The following is a 26,713-nucleotide window of genomic DNA, read 5'->3' on the forward strand; positions in this document are numbered from 1 at the left end:
TGTTTGTTTGTTTTTTAAGTTGGGACTCTCTTAGCTCCTAGTCCTTTAATATGCTCTGATGATATAGTCTCTGCACTGATGATCAAAGCTTTTCTTTGGCAGGGGAGTCTTCTGCAGGACTGGTGGGAAAACAGCTCTGTGGTCATTTCTGTGTCCTCGTCGCACCATATCCAGCAGCAGTGTCAGAAGCACAGTGTAGATTTGTCACACCATGTCAGTGTGTACTTTCATTTTCTATTTTTAAACAGTAAAATTTAAAAATGCCGTCACCAGTACAAGTTCACTCTTCAGTACCCTGGTGGGTTTATTTTAAGCAGCAGCAGCTGAATTCTGTGAGTGATGGAGGAGTAGTATCATGTGACAATGTGGCAATGTGGAAGAAAGGTCCTTTTTGATGTGCATAAGGTCCCATAAGAAGGAAAATAAGTCCCATTTACTGGGCCTTCTGCTATGTGTCAGAAAATCAAATGATTCACATTACTTATATTTACTTTTTTTTTTTTTTTTTTTTTTTCTTTCTTAGCATCCCTTAGTTTCAAAGGGAGATAATTTAACCAAGATGACTTGCTTGGTTTCATTATCCAGAATACTAGGGGCTTTAGGTATATTTTTAATTAGTTTGGTTTTTTGAACCCTTGATTTGATAATACAATGTACTAATTACTTCTTAAAAGGCAAGTGGAGCACAATGAAAAAGCTGTGACAGTTGATGAATATCTGAGCACCTTGGAGTACGTCTAACTGACCAGACTTGGCAAGGCTACCCTCCTTTCTATTACTTTACAATAATTTTTTCACTTTTTTAATTTTGACCTAGAATTTCCAGCACAAGAAGGAAGGGAATAGCACTGATAGGTCTGAAGTGATTGTCTGCAGTGTTCTTATCTTTAAGAGAACAGAACCTTCTTGAGAGGCCACTGGTGGAGAAGCAAAATATGTATTTTCTGTTACTTTAAAGGCTACCTACTCCCATTTTGGTGCTCTTTGAAGGAGCCTGTATGCCCTTTGCCAGAGGCATAATTAGCATCTTTCAGCAGCGCATGTAGATCTGAGTGTGTCATCTCTGTGCGGTTGTATAACCCCTTTCACTTTTACTGTATTTTCTGCTTCTGATAAAATTTTTAATAGCTTCTGTTTTGGTGCATTTGAGTTACCTTTACTCTCCATAATTATTTACATGTTAAAAATATTGTGAGTGGAATAACATAGGGCTAAAGGAGGAAGGAGAAACAACAACTCCCTGTGTGCAACAGGTCTTTGGCAAAAGGTGGTAACAGGAAGGCTGTGATTAGGTGTCTACATTTTAAGCAGTTTTCCCATGATCAGTTTTCTAATTAAGCCGGGCCTCTGGGAGTTACTTGCTAGAGTATTTCAGGGTTTCCTAAATAAAGGTGCTTTAATTGAGATCTCACAGATTGAGTTTTCAGGCTCTTCTAACTAACAGCTGTACTGAAAAACATGTGACTGTTCGTTTTCTTTGAGTACTGCAATGATTTAACGATCTGGTTATTTATTACAATTGAGCAAAACCAAAATAGAAAATCTCACTATAGCACGTTTGTCCAAACTTCAGTAACTTTGAAGTATCAGTGCCCATGTCCTCTCGCAGTTTACTTTTAAACAGGCTTTTTATTTTTTAAGCACCTTGTTTGGATGGGAGACTCGGGGGCCTTGGATCCCAGGCTTCTCTTTTGAGCTGTAATAGGGGTTGCCTGTGCCTGTAGGTACCTGCAGAAGTTTTCCATTACAACAGGAGAGCCTCCAAAATCAAACCTTGGGAGTTCTTAATTTTGGGCCTGTTAAAAACCAACTGTTTATTTGCCTAATTTTTAACAAGGTGGAAGGTGCGCTTGCCTGGTTGTTTGGTATCAATAGGTACAGTCTCAACTGGAGAGCCGGTGACTGCATCAGTCATGTTCTTGAAGCACCAGCCTTCCAAAGGAGCTTGTTACCACTGTGGAGGCATACTCACCAGATCAGAGTAACCACATTAAATAAATAGCACAGCAACTTGAAATGCTTTGAGGAGAGACTGGGTCTGTTCAGCCTGGAGAAGAGAAGGCTGAGAGGGGATCTTATCAAGGGTGGGTGTCAGGAGGATCGGACCAGACTCCTTTCAGTGGTGCCCAATGATAGGATGAAGAGCAATGGGCACAGGCTGAAGCACAGGAGGTTCCATCTGAATATGAGGAGAAACTCCTTTTCTTTGAGGGTGCCAGAGCACTGGAACAGGCTGCCCAGAGAGGCTGTGGAGTCTCCTTCTCTGGAGACATTCAAAACCCACCTGAATATATTTCTGTGTGATCTGCTCTGGGTAAACCTGCTTTAGCAGGTGGGTTGAACTAGATGATCTCCACAGGTCCTTTCCAACCCTCATCCTTCTGTGACTCTGTGAAATGCTGGCACTGTCCAAAAATGTCAGCTGCTTGCAGTCTGGGTAGTTTTTATAATTCCAAAATAATATTAAAACATGCTGACATACAATAATTTGTTTAAAGTACTGGAAGAAGACCATCAATTTTGTTGTTAAATCATGTGGTGTTTGAGACTGAAATTGCAGGATGGATTGAAAACACAGGAATAAATTTTGGGGTTTTGAATCTTAATCGCACAAATCATTCAATAAAAATAAGTTTGCATTTAGCAACTAATCTCACAATTTTGAAGTTCTTTTTTAAAGTTAGGTGTAACATTGAAATGTAAAACATGAAATATTCCTCATGTTCAGTCATTGAGTCCGCCTGTGGAATAGGCTGCTCTGGGCTGCTAAGTAACTCTTGCTGTGATTTAGGACAGGAGTAATTTAATCAGTGGGGGCAGGGAGGAGTGAATATGCAGACTCACAGTGAACAGCACATGGATGAGTTACACAGAGAGAACCTGGCCACCAACACCAGGCCATTGCTTCTTCCCAGGGAACAGGAGTGCTGCTGGAAGGCCACCCCTCCTTCCAGACATGCAGCGGAGTTTGTACCTTCCCATCAGTGTATGCCTACAGGGAGATTTAGGAGGTGGGCAGAGCTGCTGAGTGCAAGATAGAGTAGCCTGTATGGAGGACTACAGCTGAATCAAAGGTTTTTTCCCCCGCTTTTCCTGTTTTGGGGCCCCTTTCTGATGTTAATGATTCCAATATCTACCCCTGCAAAAGGCCACAGGATGAAATTGTTGCAACGGGAAACTAATCTTGTTCAGCCTTTGTATTTGCCACAGACTCGCTCCGAGTACCTTGGTGAGCTGCTTAGTTTTTCTACCAAATGAGGGTAAATATTTATCTCTCTATATAGGTATTGGCAGGTCTGGATTTTTGATTATGGATGAGCCACTGGCACAAAATCTGAGTGCTGTGATGGCAGCAGCAGCAGCAGCAGCACTTCAAAAGCCTGCTGCCCATGGTTTTCAGGGCCCGGGTAGGCAATGTAAAGTGTTCTGGCAAAGGCAATTTCTGCCCATCCTCCCAGCCAGAAACGTGTGAGCCTGCTTCTGTAGCCTGTGATCCTCCCATGGATTCAGTGCTCCCCAAAAGGCTTATTTTTTGCTAGGGATGGTGCTCGGGATCTCTTGGGTATGAAACATGGCCTTTGTAGCCTTTGGGGAATGGCAGTGTGACGGTTTGGGACTTGCAGACTTGTCTTGTTGATGATGGAGGGGTCGAAGTGTATGTGCAAAGGGTTGGTTTTGGGGTTCACTACCAAATCTAGGTGGGTTAGTGGAGGTAAATTGCTCTGAGATTGTCAGATATGAATTGTAGATGTGAGAAGCACTTTTTTTTTTTTTAAATATTCAGTAGTATTCGGGACTCTGGCATGTGCTTTATTAACTTTGGAAAGTGAACCTTTCTTTTTTTTCCTGCAGATTCACACATTTCCCTAACCTTACTCCATTTCCCTAGAAAAGGATCAATTTCCTTTGGCTTTCTGGTTTTAGCTCTACTGCTTTGAAGAATGGACAGAGAAGAACGTGGGGTTTATGTCACTACACAAGCCAATAAGTTAGCCATAACATTAAGCAGCTTGTGATTCATACAACGGCAGAGGAAGAGGGAGTTTGAGCGCCGGTGTGTTTGAGTTCTGTTTTATTTCTGTTCTTGGGGCCTTGGGATGGCCTTTTCTCCCTCTTGCTCAGGCACCCAAGGAGCTCCCCCTGGGACTGTTCCTGCAGGTGGAGTCGGAGAAGTGAGAGACAATAGCTCTTTCCTATGCAGTTCATTCTCTTTTAGCCTTGCTCTGTTAAATGTCCATAAAGCACAGACATAAATTACATTTATTTGCACTTCAGGGACTTGGCGCTGTCCTGCCAAAACGTAAGAAATAGGACACATAATAAATGAGAAGCAGGCCCTAAATTTTAAGCATTGAGATGCCAGTACATTGGGAGCATTTAAGAGGCAAGGTTTTTCCACCTGCATACAGCCCCAAAATGGGGCCATGTGTCAGAGGAGATGCCAAATCTCTGGACGCGGCTCATTGTAGAGCTTGGCACACTGCGTTTTCACTGGGGCAGGCTTAAGTCCTGCATACCTTGACCTGCCCCCTACTTAAATCATTCTGATGTCTTAAATTGTTTTAAGATTTTTCCAAAGCACATCTGGGTTATGTTTAATTGTTAGCACGAAAAAGAGAGAGGAGCTAGAGGGGGAGTTGGTGTAAATAATTCATGGAGAAGAATCCTCCAATTTTGCAGAAACCACAGCCCAAATTACAGAGAAGGCTCTTGGATTGAGATGATTTTTGTTGTGGTTGTAACATACCAGGGTTTGAATTCTGTCCAGATGAAAACATTTGGTTTGTACTTCAGTAAATATTGCAGAAACACTGCCAGCTAATTCTGAAGAGTAATGAAATAGTGCTTTTGGCAAAGTGCATGCACTTTCCATACTTCTGATTCCACTTTTCAGATCCAAATTCAGAGGTTTTTTTAATATGTTTAGCTAGTCCAAGACAAAAGTTAATGTAATGAGAAACAAAACATACCGTAATTTAGGAGGGAAAATTACACATTTGTCAAATAAAAAAAATTTAATAACCTCATTAGTCAAATAAAATGGCTGCAAAAGAGTACAGTTTATTCTATTAATCAGGCACTTGCTGCTGAGGTCGATGCATCAGTGAGTACAGGTTGCATTAAGCATCAATTCTACCCACTGTTAGTAGCACACTGGAATTTTGCACGTGCGAAGGGTAATGTCTTGCCGAGAAAACCGCTAAAAGCAGCACCATGACTTAAAAAAACATAACTTACTTTGTACTTATTGTTGTATAAGCATCAAATTATTATAATAGAGGACATAAAATACATTTGTCATCCTTTCATATGCATTAGGCAGCACTTTGTGTATAGTTGTGGTAATTGTTTTTCCTATATAGTTAGGTTTTCTTTTGTGTTGCTCTCACAATAGGAGGGAAGACAAAAATATTCAAGAGTGAATTTCAATAATGACGGTGCGGATACTGATGGAAACAGTTGCCAAACATACTTCAAACCTCATTTTTTAAAGAACTGGATAACCTCCCTTTTCATAACAACTCATAGCTCATTGTAACCATGATGAGTGCATTTAAAAAAGAAAAATCACCATTAATGATTCTCTCAAAATTTGTCACGCACAGCGGTTTCCCATCAGAGGAGCAGTAAGCCCTGCTCCACTGCTGGGGAGGAGTGGGTGCCTGGGCTTTTGTTAGCTGTCTGAGCTTTCTCAGGGGGCTCACAGTCCCCTTAGTCAGTCACAGCAAGTTGGCACACTTCCAAAATTGTGTGATGAGGGCCAGCTTTGGCCATTTGGCCTTTCCTAAGTGATTTGGGAGAGGGCTGGGAAGTTCCTTCCAGGCTGCTGCCTGGCCTTGGCCGTGACTTTTCTGCTTTTGACTGTGAAATAACAGTAACTTGTTAAGTGGGAAGAGGTGAGTGACACGTGTCCAAATCAGAGCTGCAGGTCAACAGCACTATCAGACACATACTCCTGTTAAAGCTGCTCTTTACTGTATTTAATGCCAGTAATTCTTTCAGCATTTTCCTGATCCTGTTGTTCATGCATCCTGTGTCCATCTGCTCCAGTCCTAGCGCATCTCTTCTGCTCTGCGGCTGCTGCATCCCCTTTCTTTCAGCCGACTTCTCCTGCCCATATTGTTTTGATTGCCTTGTCCTGTTACTTGGTGGTGGCACGTGCTTTTATGCAAATACCGATGCAAAACAAATCAACTGTCTTGGGGAGGGGGGGAAACACAGTTAGGAAGTGTGTGGCTAGACATCATCAGGACAGAATGTAAAACATACAGCTCCTGCATGAGATTGGGAGCATACTACATTTTATGTTTCGTTTAATAACATGAATTGATATATTAACCTATACATTCAATAAGAGAAAGTGTGCATAGAAATTTTCCAAATCTTTACTTAAGAGCTTGTAACATTACATTACATTACAGTTACAACATTTATTAATGGACTTTCATTTCCTTACCCTGGGATTTTAATCTGAATCAGTTCCCTGATCCGATTCACCACATGGCCCCACCAAAAAAAACCCGAAAAAAATTATACTGCCACAGTTGAGGTGGTGGCACAAGAGTAAGAACAGTAAGAACAAGAGACCAGATGGGGGTAGATGGTCTCTAAGCCATTTTTGATGCCAAGAAAAATGTCTACACAGGCACAGACAGTCTAGATGTTTCCTTGTATGAAATGTCTTCTAATTAAGAAGTGGAAAGTAATTTTGTTTGTTTGTTTTCTAGACTACCATCAGATTTACTGAGCAAGCGTGTTTTTTGCATGTGTGGCCGGGTGGGTTCCTCAATGTGGAAGGCTGCTCCCCCGTGCTCCCTCTTTGTCCGCTGCAGTGCCCATGGTAGCAGCTGCCTGCACAACTTGGGGGCTCCCAGCACAGGGGGAGACTTGTAAAATTCAATACAGCCACAGGCTCTCATAACTCCCTTGCAGATATTTCTGCTGTTTTCCTGGGTATGGAAAACAAGGAATTGGGGAATTAAATACCTGGATTGCCAAGACCTGGCACACACCACCTCCCGGGCACAGATATTACCATCTATCTGGAGCATTGCAACTCTTTTGCTGTTGGTTATTTAATTAAATTCTAATGTTGCACTTTAAATTGCCCAGGATAGGCTCTGAGAATCATGCCTTGGTGGTGGGGATAGCAAGAGGAAGAGGAGGGATGATTGTTTGTCTTTGCCTTTGCTGTCTGCCTGACAAAATGTGTGCAAGAATAAACTGGCAGAGCTGCCTCGTGTGTTTCCGTTGCTGAGTGTGTCCAGCTAGAGACAAAAATGTTCAGAATAGTGTGTTGTAAATTAAAAAAAATGAAGCACCTACAACTGTATGTTCCATAAATGTGTGTGTATGTATGTGTCTGGTGAACCTGCAGTTTTCTTTATTCTCATGCCATTTTGGAGGGGTTTTATCATGCTGTCATACATCATTTTCATGATAAGTATCTGTTATACATGGAGAAACTTGAGAGCAACAACTCTCAACGATGTCTGTCTGTAAGGAAAAACACCGTGTTCTTAACTTGAGATGAAGACAGGCCAGATTTATGAGGAAGGGTAACATATTTTGTTAGACCAACTGATTTAGCTGGAAAAAACGTGCCAGCTCTTGAGTGTGTATTCTTCTCCACATCTCCAATGGTCTTAGACATTTGTGGCTACAATAACACTACTTAGTATTGTTTATATAAATTAGCAGCTTTAAATAACAAGCGGAGTCCCCTGCAGAGGTGGGCTGTGGCATCATGCACCCGTCCTGTCCTGATCTTGGAGATTATGAGGGGTATTTAGGACAGGAATACTTTATTATAATAAAGAAGGTGAGCGATCACCTAGCTTCTACTCTTAATGGTGCAGCTTTGCCCATAAGAGCTTGATTAGTTCTTCAGTCGTGAGAATTCTGAGGTTTTATTTCCCTAAGAGGAGTTTTGAGGGGTGCTCTTAGCTCTTTGCTTGGCGTAAACCACCAGTGCATGTCTGCTGCTCACATTTTACCTAATCAACATAACTGTCATTCTTTTAGCTTCAATGAAATCACAGCACACTTACACAGGCTTGCCTTTCCTTCAGTTTGCCCATAAAGGGAACTTGCAGTGTCTTGAGCTTGAGAAGCCTGTTTCAGTATTTTAAACTAGGGTTTTCTTAGCCTTTTAGACATGTTTAGCTAAATAGACTGAAAGTGCTTTTAACCAGCTCAACCCACTGGTGTGCACAAATTCTCAGTATTTGAGGCTATTCCAGAACCGAGATGTTATATAAAAAGCATTTCTAATATAAAAAATAAACAAGAAAACTCAATTTATTTCAGTGTCTTCCATCCATAACAGTGGTTAAATAGAACAAAAAAGTGTGAGTCCAGCCTTTTTCTTTCTGTTTTGCAAGTCAACTTGAATAAATGTGTAGGAAAAGCTGGGGGGAGAAGGAGGAGAGGAGGTGACCCAGACTGAACACCAGCTTTCCTCTGAGGTCTCATATTGCAGAGCACTTAGGTCAGTGAAGTGAGGGCTAGCAGGACTCTACTGTGTTATTGGACATTGCTGGTCTAATTTATCTGGAAATGTACTTCCCAAACAGTCCCAGCTGTCCCAGGAATGCAGTTTAACCATTGTTGTTCATAGTACTCAATTGGAAAGAATTAAAAAATGTCATTCGGACCAAAGATTTATGCATGGAGATTACAGTGATGAAATACCAGGAGTTAGGTGCCGTTTGTATCTGCTCTATCATTTGGGTTAGACTATTCCTCTTTTCCAAGTGGAATCACACAGTACTCTATTTTATTCTGTACTTTAAAAAAAAAAAAAAAGAGGGGAAAAAAATTGCTATTGTAGTAGCAGCATTTGTGTTGCAGATGGTATTTTTTTTGCTGGTTGCTGTTTCAAGCAGCTGACAAAAAAGCTCGGGGATGTGGAACTCTGGAGAAGATGAGGCTTAGAGAACAGACACAATATCTGGTCTCCTATTTTAGTGTCTCAGAAGGATAAGATTTCTGACTATTTCTCTGATTATAATAGATTTCAGTCTGTGTTTGAAACTAATTTTGAGGGTTCCTAACAGTAATATTCTTTTACTGCCATCATTTGTCGACGCATTAATGCACTGATGGTGCCAGACTTTAGGTCTTGATTAGAACTGATGCACAGCACAGACTTGCAGAGCTAATAATTTCTGAACCCATACCACAGACTTGGATACCTAGGGGGAAGAAAAAAGACAATTTACTTTTCAAGCAGAACCGTCATACATTATCTGTTTTGGGGTCTTCTAGATAGTTGCTGTTGAGAGTTAAAGAAACGGGAAGTTTCTGTAGAAGAATTAATGTGCCTCTTACCTGCTATGGCTGATTGCTTAGAGGGTGCCAAAAAGTTCTGTGCTTGCATAAAAATGCAAAGTTTTTTGTTTCCATAAGTCGTTACAGCTCCCATGCCTTGAAAGATGTCAGCGATCTTAATTTGGTCATTAGTCTATATAAATATGAAAGTTGTGTCATGCAAAAGGCTTTCCCCCTAGGATAACGATATGTGTCCATATGTTTATGTCTAGTTGGATAGATTAACATATAAGTTATTTCAAGGGAGAAGAATCAGCATGCCTTAGATGCTGCTGGAGCATCTCCCCTAGCTGTCCCAGCGCCACCACTGATGCAGAGCACAGGGTGCTGGTGGGGCGTTCCTCTCCGCTTCTTCCCAAGGCAGCCCCAGTCCCAAAGGGGCCATTACAGAGACCAAGAGCAAAGGTTTGTACAGCTGGGGGCCGAGCCCCACACAGCTGCTCACTTGTTCCCCCACAATGGGACTGGGGAGAGAACTGGAAGGGTAAAAGTGCAAAAACTCATGGGTTTAATAGGCAATGAAAAAGTTCTGAGCTCAAGCACAGCAAAACGAGGGATTCATTCACCGCTTCCCATGGGCAGGCTGGTCGGCCATCTCCAGGAAAGCCGGGCTCCTTGGCATGTAACAGTGACTTCAGAATACAAACATTCCCCCCCACCCCGCTTCCTCCTCCTTCCCCTAGCTTATATTGCTGAGCATAATGTCCTGTGGTCTGGGATATTCTCAAGGAAATATCTCAAGGGTGGATGTCAAGAGGATGGGACCAGACTCCTTTCAGTGGGGCCCAACGATAGGATGAGGGGCGACATGCGCAGACTGAAGCACAGGTGGTTCCACCTGAATATGAGGAGAAACTTTTCACTTTGAGGGTGACAGAGCAGATGATCTCCAGAGGTCCCTTCCAACCCCAGCATTCTGTGATCCCTTTGGTCCATTTGGGTCAGCTGTCCTAGGTGTGTCCCCTCCCAACTTCTTCTGCCTACACCCCTCTGCCCCGCTAAAATATCCCTGTGTTAGCAACACTGTTTTGGTCACAAATCTAAAACATAGCACCATACAAACTACTAGAAAGAAAATTAACTCTATCCCAACCAAAACCAGTACACTTAGGAAAGGATGGTTCATAGCTAAAGTAGTCTGTTAGTCTGTACCGGTTTTTGTGCCATATTTAGGTATTCATTCGTTAAAATGTAATTTTTGTAGTTAAGAGTATTTTGTGCAAACCTAGTGGGAGAAGAAGATATGCAACCCACTAATAAGCTTTAGTTAGTTGTTGGCAGTGGCAACACCAATAGCTCTAAAACCAAACAAAATGCAGAATTGCTGTTCTGAAGAGGTTGAAGCCGGAAGTGTTTCCTAAGGAAGCATCAGAAAAACTGGCACTACCTTGTGTTGTTGGTCTGTAGCTCAGCTCTTTCTGTCCATTGTCTTATTTAGCCAAAGGAAGACAATTGAACCGATGACTCCCCATTCACCACTTCTACTGATTTTCTATTTTTTCCCCTTCTTGACCCAAGAAATCTCTTTGTGAATGAGTAGAAGATTCCTGGGGCACCTGTCCTTCCAAAGGATAGACAGAAGACTCATTTTGAAGTGGAAACTAACACCAGGCATAAGGGAACATGTCGATTACATGTCAGCAGTATTTGCACATTTAAAAATAATTATTAGATGGCTACAGTCATGTCGTGTGTCTTGGTTCAATACAGAGAAACCTGTATACTGTTGTATGACACATATAAAAGAAATTTTGTGCAAGAGTTAGGTTTAAATTACAACCCTGTGTTGTTGTTGGGCTTGTGAATCCTCACTTCTCTCTCACTGAACTGCATGTTATATTTTCCCCTTGTGCTGGTTAGGCTGGTTAGGGGGAGCATCATGGGAAGCAAGCAAGAGATGAGAAGCAACATTCTCAAGAGGAGCACATGGGGAATTGAGAGACCTTTGCTCTTTTCTGTCCATCGCTGGGGACCTGTTAGGCAAATTTAAGCATCTCAATGTCTCAGTTTTTCTCTTTGTTTAAAACTGAACCAGAATACTGCAAAGCATTGTGTACAGTGCTGTAGAGGTCTGCAAAGCATTGTGAAGTTTAAACACGAATATTTTGTTGTAATAATAACCTAAAAATATTACCAGAGCACAGATTGGTTTGTAAACACTCTTTTTTGTTCTGTTTGGAAAAGCTGTAAGCTCCTAGTTTGTTCTTTAAGACTGCAGTAAGGCACTTAAGCACACATTTGAAATAGAGCATGTGCATTAGTCCTTTTCTGAATACACAAAGCTATTAATTAGGGCTTGTAGCAAGACTGTTTGCTTGTCTAAAGTATGAATAGAATGTGTAGGGGGGGGGCAAAACCCTGCTTTTCAAGTGTATATGTGTCCTGTTGGTAAAAACTAATAAATAAAAAACCTCTAGTTAGTCATGCACTAGTGTGACCTTCCATCTCTGGGTCCCCCTCTTCCCTTGCCATGCATGACACTGAAGTAGCTTATGATCAATGTGGTTAGTGCAGTAAGTGAATGTAATGATGCTAATGAGCCATTTCTTTATAATGATCAGGTTCTCCAGCCCTGCCCAGCAACATGGTATATTTTGGAAGCTCTCAGGATGACGAGGATGAAGAAGAGGAGGAGGAGGAGACAGAGGACACAAAATCAGCCACAAACAATGCTTCATCATCATGCCAGTCAACCCCCAGGAAAGGAAAAACGCATAAACATGTACCAAATGGGCAAGGTAGGTCCTAAATGGTGCTGGTTTTCCTGCACTGCGTAGTGAATAAATTTATGAGCTCAATGTGCTTAATCCTTGTCCATCCTTCTGCATCTGAGTGAAAAGGATATAGACCATAATAGGAAGGTGGAGTGAGAGGTAGTGTTGGCATCTTCTGCTTTGACCTGTTTCTCCTAGCAACCTGAACTCTGTCTGTGGCAGAACTAGAACTACAGGGCTGCAATTATATATATATATATATATATACATACACACACACACACACACAAATACTGGAGTTGTACAGACACACACACATATATGTAACATATATGTATATACACACAAAGTCACTCTGGCTTTATGAGACTGATGTTTAATCTAGAATAAATTTACTTTATCAAAGTTAAATATAAGCATTATAAGTGTTACCAAAACATGTGACAGGGGCAAGATTTAATTTCTCACATGCAATATTGACACCACAATAGGTTAAGAAACTGCATTAATGTTGTCTTTTGAAAGATTTTATGGAAGAAGCTTTTTCAAGTAATTTATTTCTTTGCAAATCAACAAAAGCTGTGTTCGTGACACAATATGTCTGTCATGATGTCCTTGTGCTGTATCTTGATCAATGGGTCTGTGGATGTTGCAACATCGCCTAGTGTAAAATGGAAGACCTAAAAGGCATGCTTAAAACTTTCTGAGCCTGCCATAATGCTCCACTGCTAAAGTCCTGTGTGATGTGGTTCTCTCTCCAACAAAAGCTCTTGTATCATAACAACTCTGGGCCCTCTGTGCCTGACATAATTCCAAAATGGAGCCTGTGCTCTCTCAGTATTAGTTTACCATGAAAATCTTTCTTTCTGGTGACTGCCCATTCATCTTCTCCCCCTCTTAGTAGGAGAGGAAGATCTCTCTACAGCACACTTTTTGAGAGGTGGTTGTGACCTGTGCCTGCTTTTTTTTGTTATTCTTTCCTGCTGCTCTCTGTTCTGAAGAAGAGATTAGTGGATCCCAGTTACTTCACTGTTCTGGTCCTCATCTCTGGTTTGCAAAAGGGAGCTTTCTATAAAGGATGCCATTGTTACATATACCCAAATTAGTTTTAATGAATATGTCTGAATCTGCTTTTTATTGCACACCCAAGCCCTCTTTTTGTAAGCTGTTTCTGAAGAAGTGCAAGGGCATGTTATGCCTAATAGCATTTCAGCTGTCTGCAGTGAGCAGGAGCTTTAATGCTGTAAAAGCCATGGATCAAAACTTGGCACTTTGGATTGATTGCTAAATAACCCCCCAAAAAAATAACAGGCACAAAACTCTAGATCTGGAAAATGAGATTGCATGTGACAGAGCCACTGCCTTAGAGTTTTAAATGTGATATATCATTACAAAAGGAGCCAATTGTGTTCCTTGAGGATGTCCCAGATGGCAGCCACTTTGAAATTAGCTCAAAACCAGAGACACCTGAAATCTTAATTGAGGGTAAGTAAAGTCAAACTTAATGAGCCATCTAATGGCTTCATAATCTTTATCAATATAGATCAGAGTGAGCATAAATGAAGCTGCTGCTTTAATAGATCTGCAGAAGACCTTTATAAAATACATAGGAGACAATGTGAGATGTTTTGACAAAGGTGATGAAACAGGAATTCCCACAGAAGGCAGCTTCTCTTCATCATTGTAATTTCTTTTTTTCTTCTTCCTTTTTTTTCCCTTTTTTTTAATTAAAATTTCCTTAGCCAGGGGTATTCCCATTTTTCAGTGTCTGTTATTTTGGTTGACAGCCAATAGTATTTTTGTTTCCTGTGAATAAAGTAGATTCTGGTTCATGTGTGTCTGTTTTAAATGAGACCACACACAAAGGCAAACCAGGGACGGGTACAGCAAATGAACTTAATCTAGCGTGAGAGTCTATTTTTAATGAATTAAAGTCTTTTGTTTTTAATATACAATGTGTAGTCAAGCACTTTGGACCTGAAAATGCTAAGCATTTGCTATGACATACAACAACAAAGGTTCAGAGCTTGATTAATGTCATTAGACAGTGTCAAATGATTGCTTTCTACTAAACAACTTTCCTGGGTGAAGTCATTTGTCAATATCCTCTTCTGACGCCAATATGAGGCATTATTAGGGTTGCACACCAAACTATTTGTTATAATCTAGCCTGTTGAGTCACCTTTTGGACAGCTAGCTCAATCAAAAAAGTCTGAGTATGAATAAGAAGCACATATAACACATGGCATAGCTTGCTGCATTAATTGAACTATTGTAATTACCTCAACTGACTTGTTGCCTTCCAATCTTACTGCTTACATAGTTATATTTAAAGTGTCAGATTGTTACCTGTGCCTTTCCATCCTCTTTTCTTACTGCTTTTGATGTGCTTCACACATACCCAACTGTTAGAGTAAAGTAAAATGTTTGGCAGGAGAAGTATTTATCCCCCACATGCATGGGAGTGTGGAAGGGTGATATTTAGCAATGTGCAAGTCTTCTCCTTTGTGCAGTATCTTTGTAAAGGCAGTGACAATCGTGCAGTTAAACCATTTTCTAAGGTATTGCTGTGGTTACCGCAAGGGAAAATGGTAGATTGGTGCTCTTAAAAATCGGTTTCATGTCATTGCCAAGCTTCAGCTGATTAGGCCGGGTCTGACATATGTTAAGATAAGTTAGCAGCAGGTGAAGGCTTGGACGTCATTGGTGGTGCTTTGTGCCTTGGTTAGAAACTAGTATTAGTTCTGGGTAGATATCTCTCATGTCATGTGGGATGTTCTGCGTGTAGCTCTTCCCATTACTGTCTTTTTCAGCATGCTTAAACTTGCAATGACCAATTCTCACAAAGAGAAGATGCTGTCTAAAGACTTAATGTTTTTGTTTGCAAGAGAACTGTTCTCTTGTAATGTAGGCTAAAATATCTGAGTGGTTCTTACATGCTTATGGATTAAGGTATGATCTCAAATTATATGTCATGATTAATTCAGGTCAGAGAAGACCCCAGGAGGTCATCTAGTATGATCTCTGCTGCAAAATACCATTGATAACTTTTCTGACAAATTCAGCAATAAAATTGGCAGAGGTTTGTGCTTTTAATTATGTATGTCTTTTGAGGATGGGGAAATTTTAAAAGCTTTCCAAACCTTGATGTGTAATTTTGGCCTAATCAGAATGATTTTCATTGGATTAGGATTTATAGCAGGGTTAAAATGGTGAAAGGCCAGAAACTAATTAACTGAATCACTTGGTTTCCATATAGCTGCTGACTTCAAAAGGATGTTTTCCCCACTAAGAAACCATACGAACATTTAGTTGTAATAGAGAAATCACTCTTGCTGTTTCAGGAAAGGATTTAATCTTTCTAAAGCACCTAGTTCCTTTTCTTAACTTCGGGACTTGTGGTGTATTTCAAAATTAACATAGAGAAAATTAGGGATGATGTGGTGCTGCGTATTGCAGCAGATAGAACAGAGGTTTGGATGATTGTTGTAATTGCAGCCTTGTTGCTGACCCTTTTGAGTGTGGGCGTAGGAATCCCATAATTCTCGCTGTTTAGATCCAGAATGCCCAGCCACAGGATGCCTGCATGCTGCTCAGATGGATACGCTTATTTTCCAGCCTGCATTTTGTATGGATCTCAAATGACCATCAGTCTATCTGAGACTATTACACGGCTTTGAACACAAGGAATTCACTGGAAGAAGCCAGGCAGGAGCATTGGCTTAAACAATGTGGGGTTTTTTTTTCAGTGTAGCTGCCAGGTGTGGGGATAAACTTCACCACCACAGCCTGGATGACAGGGCATCTTGCCAACATGGAGGAGGAGATGGAGAGACAAACATTGATCTATTAGCAAACTGACCTTCTGTAAAGGGAGGAGGGTGTCAGTCATCAGCTGCTGCAGGCTGACGTGCAGGGAAAGCAGGTTCTCTGCAAGCGAGCTGTACCCCGCTTCCCTGGGGGACAGGGAGGTGCCGAGGCTAAATTACATCTCCCCACTGCTCGGAGGAAATTCCGAGTTGTAGGTAAGAGGGTAGGCTTAGGTCTCTGTTTCTTTAAAACTAATTCTTTGAATTCCTCATGACTAAATAAATCCTACTTTGATTTCATTCTGTGGCACAACGGGAGGTTTTCTCTGCAGGCTTCTGAAGGAAAATGTTTGCAGGTGCCAAGGGTTTTGTTAGGCAGGCTGAGCTAGGGAGCGGGAAGATGCAATTAGGGAGTTGTTGGGTTATCGGTCCCATCACGAGAGCTAAAGGGGCTTGAAAGGGCTTGTGGGCTTGAAAAGGGCCTCAGGAGGAGCAGCATACACAGACACGGTTGCGTAGACAACTGAAGCAGCAGGCTACAGTTACTCTAATAATGGCTGGCTGATTTCCTCAAGAAGGATGGTTGCAGGATTAGGTATTTCTCACATCAGCAGAGCGGTTCAAAGGTGGAGAGAAGTGCACATCTGGGCCAGCGTACCTGGGAATGTTGTGTTTGTCTTCGGACACCCGAGGTGGACAATTAAGTTCTAATTTACATTTAGGAAAACGGAGTTAGGCATCGTTATTTGTAACCAGACTTCTTCATGAAGGAGGATCTTGTTTCCTTAGCTGGAGCAAACTGACTCCGGTGTGTCAGAGAACCTACTGGGTCAGAAATGGTTACTGGTCTGTCCTGTGTTCTGTTAACATGGTCAGATAAAAACTGCTCTGCGTGCCTTTTGCCTGAAATGAGCAGGGGAGAAAATTGTGTAGACGCCTTTTTTCTCGGGGCTCAAATTTCAAAACAGATCTGGCAGTGGTGCGTAGTAAGCAGGCATTGCTAGAAATCCTATACTCTGCGTTAGTGCTGCCTTCTTCTCTTACCAGAAATAAAGAAGGTTTTGCTTCTCAGTTTGCAATGGGTAATTTAGCAGGGTGATTTCCTTACATGTGTAGTAACAAAAATGATTCAGGTAAAGACCGTAGATTTTTTTTTTCTTATTTCAGGATATAGTTCAATGCAGTATTTGTACATCTTGGACTTAAATGGCGTGTCTTTTACATACATAGCCATTTGAGAGTGTTGTGAGAAAATTCTGATTTGTGATTGTAATTCCTAATTTAGTTTTGGCTTTAACTAAATTTGATATTTGTAGGTGGATATCTAAGACCGAGTCTTAGGCTCATGCATGTTTCTCAGTGAAATTAATCCTGAAGAGGTAAACATTTAGAAGAAAAATATTTTCTGCATCCAGCTAAAATGCAGAATGAGAAAATTTCAGACAGAGTGCTACAATAGTTAATGGGTAGGCAATTATTTTGATGATTTACAGCCTTTTGTTGAAATACCATGGAACCAGTAATTGTTGCAATAAACATTTTTGCACATTTAATTTTTCTGCAAAAATATGTAACATGAAAATTACCCGTTTCACACTAATTTACATATTTAAATATGCAAATAAGGCACAACACATTTAGGATTTGTGGACTTTCAGTAGCTAGATGTATGACCTGTAGAGAAGAATCAGGGAACTGGAAGTTGCTCAAAAAAATTGAATTGTTATCCTGGTGAGAGACTCGTGATAACAGATAAACACTTCTTGTATGGACTTGCTGCTTAGCGAGTGACCCTTTTGATGTTGTTTGTGTAATAATGGTTAGGTGAGAGTAATGAATTTGTGCTAAGACGAGACACTTGCTATTGAATTTTTGCAAACGGTGGCATGGTGTCTCATACCAATAGCGCTCCTCTTGATGGCCCAATATACTTTTGTGTGCATAGAGTTTTGAGTTGTGTTACTGATAGCATCACAAAGAAATTCAGTGTTACCTACCACAGTTCTCCTGTTTGACTTCTCTTAGCATGTGGCTATGAAAACGTTGTTGTGGAGTTGACCATTGACAAGCTGCGTAGTGTTGGGTTAGGGCTGGAGAAGTGCAGATGCGGTGGTACCCCAGGTTTTTGTATGATAGTGTGGTGTCCTTTCCTCCTGAAGTACGCCTTTGTTGCTGATCCTGAGTAGGTAGATCATGTTGGGGGCCTCCAGAAGGCAGCTTCTATCTCTGGAAGTGGTTTATAGAAGTCCGAACATACCCAACACTTAAGAAAAACAATCGTCAGTATTAAAATACTCTATTTTATGGAAATAGATCGTTGTTTTAGTTCCTCCGGGAGGGGAAAAGAATTATTGCCTGGGTCCTTTAAGGCAGTCTGAGAGCCACATAAATGTTTTCACAGTGACTTAAAACTGAATTAAAGCCAGAGCAAGAATGTTTTTGTACAGTAACAGATACTTAATGCCAGAAAGTTGATTAATATTACATCTCTTCCCAAACATGATCTATGTAACAACATGAGGTTTGCATTGGAGTAGCTGGCTCGGGTTCACAACATTGGCAAGGCTCCCTATTCTTCTTCTAAAAACAAAACTTCTCCCTTTCACTCTTATCTTCCCTCTTTGTTTGGGTAGCTTTATGAATGTGCAATCACTTGCTTTACTCTGCACAAGCTCTGCAACGTGCAGCGTATGTGTACGGTCCGTGCATTTATCTCGTAGCTGCTGGCAAAAAGCAAGAGGGTTCATACACCAGTACTCTGCTGTCCCTGCAATGGACTCCCCCATTATCTCAAGTATCAAGCATATCTGGTACAGGAATAAACTCCAGGAGGGCTTGGGAGAGAAGGCTTTGTCCATGGAGTCAACTGTTGGCTGAACCCAGTCCAGTAATTGCGCTGATTACACAGTGAAAGCCTAATTATTGTATGTATTATAAGTTGGCTTCTGAATGGCTGTCTTGGGTGTATCCTATAAAATATTTGCGTGCAAATTCATTTGTAGGAATACTTCAGAAAATAGCTGAAAACACAATAAATGTTTATAGCTCACTACAGTGTCCATTCCTGTAATAAAGGCTTAGTTGATCTGTAGTAATTGGGCACATCTATCGCTTTAATTGATCAAAATCTTTTTTAGCCATTGCTGCAGCTGCACCTAGTACATGGCACAGTTTGCACAGTTTGCTTTGGTTTGCGTAGGGATTCTTTATCGCAGTTTCAAATGAGATACCCCTAAGTCCCTGTATGGGATCCTGGGTCAGTATTGGTGCCCAGGGTCCAGTTCCCCTGGTGCAGAGAGTGCTGTGATGCATCCGTGGGGATCACGCCTGCCATAAGGTTTTGCTCTGCTGCCGTAAATTATATCAGTGGTTTAAAAACCCCCAGTGCTTGTGAGTTTTGAATGTAGTGGTTCAGTTTCTTTGCATTTGATCATCGCTGCTAACCAAAAGACCCACAGATATTTCACTCTGGGACTCGTATTGTTTCAGCTTAATAATAATAATAATAATTGCTTTGGAGGACGTGGCGTTTTGAGAACAAGCATTCAGGCAGATATGGATAAAAGGATATCCATTTATTCTATTTGAAGTGTCTAGACACTCATGATTTACTTGCAGTTTTAATTATTTGTTGGTATTGCTCTTACCTTTAGCTAAAGGCTGTTCTGGAAATACAGAGCTGGTTAAGGTAGCGTAAAACAATAATAATTCAAGATTAAAAAAGATTTCTGCTTTAATTACGTGAGTTTCACCACTTGTGTGTTAGGCTTTTTTTCCTTCTTTCTGTTTTTTTAATGAAATTATTACTTCAAGAATGAAACCTTTATTGACTGCTCTTTCATGAGGAAAAAAGTCATGGGGAGCTGAACATTAGCTATTGTGCATATCAGAGTTATCTCTAGGATGGGAGATTGTAGCTGGAGCATACCTATATCTGGGCTTAGTAAAGCATAAGTTACACAATTTCTGCTTTTCTGAATGCCTCAGGAATACTGAAGAGCTGGCAGGCATGAAGGAGAATGCAGTTTGGTGTGTAAGACGACACAAAATAATTAGTTATCTTTTTATTGTTATATCAGATTTGGTCTCAGTAATACTTAATGTAGAGTTCTGGTTTTGGGGGAGTTTTATTGTTTTTCTTTCCTTTGGGAAGTGGGTGTTTCTGTCTCATTATCAGTTATTCTTTAACAACAAGATTACTTGGGGGGATGTTTGGTCTCTCCCAGTGATTTCATATTTTCACTGAAGTGTCTTACTGTTAGGGCCAGACTTTAATCCTGTATTGTATTCTGTAAGTCTGAATAACTAACTTCTACATTTTTACTGAGATAGGAGCAAAGTCATGGTCCAGGGGATTTTCTTTTTCCTCTTAAACGCTTGGCTTGTGGTAGTGTTTTGTAATAGTCAAGTTAACATTATGATACTTGTTATATATTTGTGAATTTTGCAGAAGTTATTATTGCAGGAAGGCTTTTATACCTATCTAGCTGGATATAACAATATACTAGGTACTGGAAGAAACAGACACTGATTCTTACAGAAATCCATACCATCTAACTAGGGAGAGCCTGACTAGGACTGTTTTGCACCTACGTCTCTCCCTTTTTATTGTGTTTTCAGGCTTTAAGCTTTTTAAGCTTCTCCTGTGAGACTGAACATTTTTTCTCTCCCATTTCTCTCTTCGCCCTTTCAAGAATCTTACAAATTAAGACAAAAGATAATTACTCGGAGGGCAAAACTGGCAGGGTTCCCACAACACTTAAAATTAATGAGCTGTTGCATATAAAATATACCTTGTCTCGTGCTCACTGGGGTTTTTTTTGGTGAACCATAAAAGTGCACAATTTGGCTTTTTGGCTGTGTTTTCTGTTTTAGTAATTTTCAGTTTATAAAGTGGCAACTGCATGCAGAAAACTGATCTCTCTGACTTTACGTTTCTGTATGAGCAGATCAGTATATAGAATTCGTTCCCTTTGAAGGAAAATACCAGTTGCGGTGATAAAACACACATTAACGAAGCTGCCATTGGTTGTTTGTGCTATGTGTTATTAAAAATAAATATCCGTGCTTCGTGCTTCTGTAGCGTTTTCCATCTGATATGAGAACTCCTTACAAAGGAGGATGAATGTATTGTCGTGAACTCCCTGGGAGGGGGTTGGCAATTATTATCAGCTCCATCACTGGAAATGAGACACAGAGGTTACACGACTTTCACCAAAATCGCTGAGAAATCTGTGGCTGGCCAGGGCAGCGCCAGTTGCTCCTGAGCTCAGGAGTGACGGAGCCACAGGGGAATTTGTGGTGGCTTCGCTGCCGACGGCTTTTCTCTCATTCTTACTCAATTTATGCAAGGCAGAAGGAAGACAGGAGGAAGAGCAATTGCAATTTTTAATTTTTTATGTAATCTGCTTTAACATTTACAACCAACTGAATATGATAAGTGACCCGAATAACAAATTTGTCAATAGCCTGCTGGAGTTTCAGCTTTTGGAGGTGCATCAGAAAGGTAGAAAGCTGGTTGGGAAGGTTTGGAGGTAGATGTTTGCTCAAAAGCAGCTTGCGTGCCCCTCTTCTGTACAGCAGGGTTGTTAGTTGTTTATTATTGTTATTATTACTGCTACGACTACTGTAATACTACAGGCCATCTGTAGAGACAGGTAAGCTTCACAATTTAGATAAAAAGGTGTGTATTGTAGGTATATCATGTTTAATGACAAAAGAAGTCTCTCATTTCACAAGAAAACAGTAACTTAAGTCATTTAGTTAATATTCCGAAACAGATGGTGTGTGTCATGTAATAAATACAATTTTTTAGATACTTGTGCTATTAAGTATTTGTGAATTTTCTTATTTACATCCTTTCCTAAACCATGGCAAAAAAAGCAGGGGTAAAAAACAAGAGAAGGTGAGTAGAGAAGGCAGGAGAGCACTTGCCATTGTGGGTGTTGTATCACAAGCCTCACAGACCTCTGTCAAGTGCTTCACTGAAGAGGGAGCAGCACTGACAGAAATTCGCTGCATTTTTGATTAACAAATAAACAAAACAAAAAGAGAAATGTGACATCTTTTTTTTTTTTTTTTTTTAATTTCAGCTTTTCATGTTCCCTGACAACAAAAGAGCAGTGGCTATTCTTAAATGAATTCAGCAGAGGGAGAGGAACAAAACTTGCGGAGATAGACTTGTCTATGTTTGCGTAATATTTGTTGTACAAAAAAATACGGTTTCTGTTCTGTACTTTCTTAACCCTTCACTTCAGCAGAAGTTCAGGGCTCTCAGCATAGGTCCCAGCACTACTTTATATGACATGTTCCAAAATGATTGTCATATTTACATTTCCTTGCAGAAGTACCTTTTTCTGTTTGCAGCTTTTCTGGTATAGGGAAATTGCTGTCAGTTTGGTTCAGCAGTTTGGCTATTGATGAAAACAAAACATGCTTTTTCATAGAACATTTCTTTTATGTTAATGTAAAAATAAATATTTTTTTCTATTTAGGTTATGTTTAGAATTCCCGTGCTGCAACAGCATAAAGTTAATTAAAACTGTCATAAATAAAAATCAAACTGATAAGCCTAAATTTAGGTCAATCAAAACAGTTATATACCCTTGTATGTTTTAATTTGGATGTTGAAAATAATGCGTGTTAACAAGCAAAGGAAATACTTTAGTGAATCTGTTCATACAAAGAAATATGCAAAATAATGTTTCTATTTTTGTACTAATTTTACTTTAGATATAAGAAGATGCTCACTAGATATCAAACAATGACAGCAGAGAAAGTTGAATTGATTTGAACAAAGAGTTTTGTCCTTTATGTATTTTTTTTTCCTTTTTTTTTTCCTTAATACTCTGATTTCTCTCTTCTTAGTTTTCAATGGGTCCAGCAAATCATCGAAGGAGAAAGAACCTGCTCAGAAACACAAAAGCAAAGAGGCCACACCAGGGAAGGAGAGGAACAGCGAACATAAGGCTGAGAGCCGAAAAGACCAGGCTGCTGCTAATCACCATCCTACTACAAACACTGGCTCCTCTACGAAAGGGCTCACTGCTAACAACCACCACACTCTTCATAGGTCGGCTCAGGACTTAAGGAAACAGGTAATGAATTGTACTCTACTGTGGACACATGGGAAACACAGACTTTTAAGGTGCTAGCTCTGTTTTCCAGTCCCTGGCACAGAGGGAACATGGCAGTCCTTAAAAGCGTGATCTGGAGACAGCGGGGAGTTTATTTTCAGTGAAAGAGAAAGAGAGAAAGAAAGAAGGAAAAAAGAAAAGTGGTACATCCATAGAAGGGCAGTGTATGCCAAAGCATGCTTTACAACCCTGTTATATTACCCAGTGTATACATATGAAAGAGTAAAGTTCACATGCTATTTATTAAACCTTTCTGACTGGCAGTCTTTTGGGCTTCTCTGTTGACCGTGCCAAGGCTGGCAGCACGTGGAAAAACAAATTCTTTTTATGTAAGGCTGGTCTGCTCGGGTTACCCTAGAGGCTTGTTGGTGTTGCAGAGAAGCTGACATTATGCTTAGTGTCTTGTGTTGCATGTGGGCAAGACAAACCTCAGAGTCTGGGAAAAAGTGTTTGCCCAATGCATAATCCAGGGTATTGCCTCCTTCACAGTGGCTTTACCAGATGGGAAGAAATTCAGACTGTCACGTTACCTTGCTGAAAACCAGCAATAAAAATCCAGCGAGAGTTTTGTCTCAGGCTGACTTGGATTTGGATGTGTGAGTTTAGCTGACCAGTCATTCAGTGCTTCTGACTGGTGTTTGGGCAGGATGCGTCTCCATCTATTTTTGATGGTTGGATCAAAGGCCTCCTAAAATAGCAACTGTCAATTAGGTTTTTATAAAAGACTTCCAAAATCCCTGGTCAGCATCCTTATTCAGTCTGGGTCTGGGTTAGCAAGGTACGTGAGCTAGGGCAGTGCAGTACAGAAAGCTTGCTGAGCTTACGCCTTTTTTTTTGTAGTGGTTAATTCTCAACAGGCCAATTACAAATAGTCTTTATTTTCTGGCATCTAAAGGTTTTTCTTCTAAGTAGGCTGGCCTGGACTTCAGTGGACCTGGAATTGCCATCTTGTAGGGCTATGAAGGCTTTAAATGGTACCTCTCAGCCACAGGCTTGGTAATTAAAACCAGCAAAAAGTAACACAGTGATGCTCTTGCTGAGGAAATCTTCTTCGCCCTGTGGTTCAGTGATATTTAGCTTCTTCTGAAATGTTTCTACTGGATTTGTATTACCTTTGAAATAAAATTTAATATCCTGAAGGCTATGTACAGTATATTTCTCTGTAACTCTGTAGGACTTCCACTCTTTGTTTCCCCGTGTCAGTTTTTGCTTATCTAGTCACCAGGTTGAATGGCTACCTTCTTTTGCATACTTCTGCTTTCTTTTTTCTGACTACCAGCATCCTGTAGTCCTTGCTGTGACATGCTCTGCCGTGAGCTCTTCACATTGAACAGGTTTCCCACAATGTAAGGATGCACTTTATACTTAATTATTTTAACTCACTGGAACACTTATGTGGAATGCTTTAAAGTTGTATCGTCAAAGTACGAATGGTTACGTTTCTTATGAAAGTCAACTGCTGTCACTTTTGAAGCTAGTTCTGAGAAGGGAAAAGTCAGGTGTCGAAGAATTTTGTCCACAACCCAAGTGGATTTTGCTTTGTAGAATATTAGGTGTTTTCAGTTGTGCTACGCATAATGAAGAGAAATTCTAAAGCAACACAGTACAACCAACAGTCACACCACACAGACCTCACAAAGTGGTGTCCTCAGACTTCAGAAAATGAGGGGGCTGTAAATTGAGATTACGATTACAAAGAAAAAAGAAGCGTTTAGATTTTCTTCTGCAACCCACAGTAACATGAGTACTTTCTTACCAATTTTAATGAAAATGCGGCTGTAACTATTTAAAGGTGGATTATGCATTTTGACTGGCAGAAAGATTTAGCTTTGTAAAACATCTTAGATTCACCAATTATGTGACATTGCTAAATTTCCCTTGTCCTTGTTGACATTTTCAGTATTTTCCAAGAGGAGAGTTGTTTTCCCAGGGTACTAGCCACATGTTCCTCCTCCTTCTGGTGTGTTTTTGCTCCTTGTTCACGTGCATTTATGTGGTTTATTTATGTGTGTGTTGTTTTTTTCAGTCTTATAGAAAATGGAGGCAGAACACGAGAAATTACCTGAGATTTTCTTTTTTCCTCTCATTCTTCCTTCGCTTTCTGGTGTGCACTTGCACTTGGCACGTTTTCCCTCTCTCTCTTTCTTCCTCCCTTGCTATCTTCCCAAATCCCCTCCTTCAAAGGGGTTGTGGGCAAAGGAAATGTAGTTCAATGGGGCCCTCTCTCGGCCTAATATGGTAATTTAGCTCTGCAAAACTGTCAACAGAGGAGTATTTTTATGAATGAATTCCAGATCAGTTGCATACCTTGAATTTGTTTGGGACCAAAACTGTTGTTGGTGTTGCTAATGTTGCTGTTATTACTGTGGTTGTTATCTAACAAGTTGTTTGTTGGCTTTATTTTGTATGTGTGTATGTGTGTATGTGTCTGGAGGATGGATCCTAGGTGCTATGCAGAGGTGTGTATGTAGACCAGTTCAAATCCAACAAACAAATTGCTGCAAGACAATGTGCTGGTCCCATTTGCTTTTTAAAAGACAATAAAATTTAAAATCTATCATACTGTCTTTTACTGCAAGGCAAGTGTTGAGTAAAGCGGAGAAAAGAGTGGTCCGAAGACAAATATATGTCAGCAAAACTGAGAAGATAGCTGAAAAGCACAGATAAGATTATTCGTATCCCTAGTTTCACCTTAGCTCAAGACTTTTGAGTCATGTAAGGCTAATGTCAATCACTATTGCTATTTGAATTAAATTGACTTCTTTCTTATGCGCTTAGTGTAAGCACTGCCTCGGGATGGAGCTGTGGCATAGACTCCCATTTGGTGAACCTGCGCACCTGGCAGTGTGGCCAATTTTTTAGGCTGACTCTGTGTGTGTATGTTTGGTTTGGGGGGAGACATATCAACAGTGGAAAGGTAAGAAAATGCCTACCACAATTTCTTGTTTCTTTTGGTTCCAATCGTCTGATGGGTCCTCAGAGACAAGTACAGACCAGGAACATGTAGGTGATGACTGACCAGCCAGAATTTCACATTTGTCGATGTGAAATCCTGAATCCACCAGCCGTTTTGATGGTGGGCTATGACCACGTTGTTTGTTCCACTTGTTTCTAGCTGGAAGACATCTGTTGCAGCTTATTCCCATTTGGAGCGTGGTCTGTTCTGGTCTATATAGTACTGCTGTATCTTAAACATTAGGCTATCCTCTCTGAAAACACTCATAATACCTGTGGGCATTTGGGGAGGGGAGAGGGAGAACCATTTGAAAACCATCATGTTGCGTCTTTCTAGGAAAGATGATGGTCCTGAGAAAGTTTTTAGCAGTGTTTCTTTCTTGTGGGGTCTCTTTAGCAACCAGAAGGGAAAAGGCAAATTACTTATGTTACACTCAAAGACAAGTGTTCTCTACTTCAGGACCTGTTCATCATTGGAATAGCTTCACAATGTTTGAATAAAAACTCAAAATAGTATTCTTATAATCTAGGATTGGAGGTTAGATAGCTGAAGCTTATGTACCTGCTCAGTTCAAGATTTGGCCCTGAGAGATCTAAGCTTTCGTTGTGTGGAGGTATTCCAACAACTCTAAAGAGTTGTGATAAGTTGCTGTTTTCTTAATGAATTCAGTTTTCCAGAGTTTTGTATCTTGGCAGTTTTAATACTGGCCTAAAGCTGATGGTGCTAATGGCATGTTTTTCTTTGCGGAGGAGTAGCTGTGGGGAT

General features: G+C 40.5%; 1 protein-coding gene across 6 annotated transcripts in view; it reads left to right on the forward strand.

The window, feature by feature from the left end:
• The window catches only part of JARID2 (jumonji and AT-rich interaction domain containing 2), a 227,879-nt gene that overhangs the window by 163,700 nt on the left and 37,466 nt on the right, over positions 1–26,713 (forward strand). For all 6 annotated transcript variants that reach the window (XM_065052352.1, XM_065052354.1, XM_065052357.1 and 3 more), the window contains exons 5-6: positions 11,895–12,071; positions 22,724–22,953. In XM_065052352.1, the coding sequence (XP_064908424.1) occupies positions 11,918–12,071; positions 22,724–22,953 (384 nt within the window). In that variant the 5' untranslated portion in view covers positions 11,895–11,917. The remainder of the gene's footprint in view (positions 1–11,894; positions 12,072–22,723; positions 22,954–26,713) is intronic.

Source organism: Columba livia, chromosome 2 (genome assembly GCF_036013475.1).
Source record: "Columba livia isolate bColLiv1 breed racing homer chromosome 2, bColLiv1.pat.W.v2, whole genome shotgun sequence".
Classification (NCBI taxonomy): Eukaryota; Metazoa; Chordata; class Aves; order Columbiformes; family Columbidae; genus Columba; species Columba livia.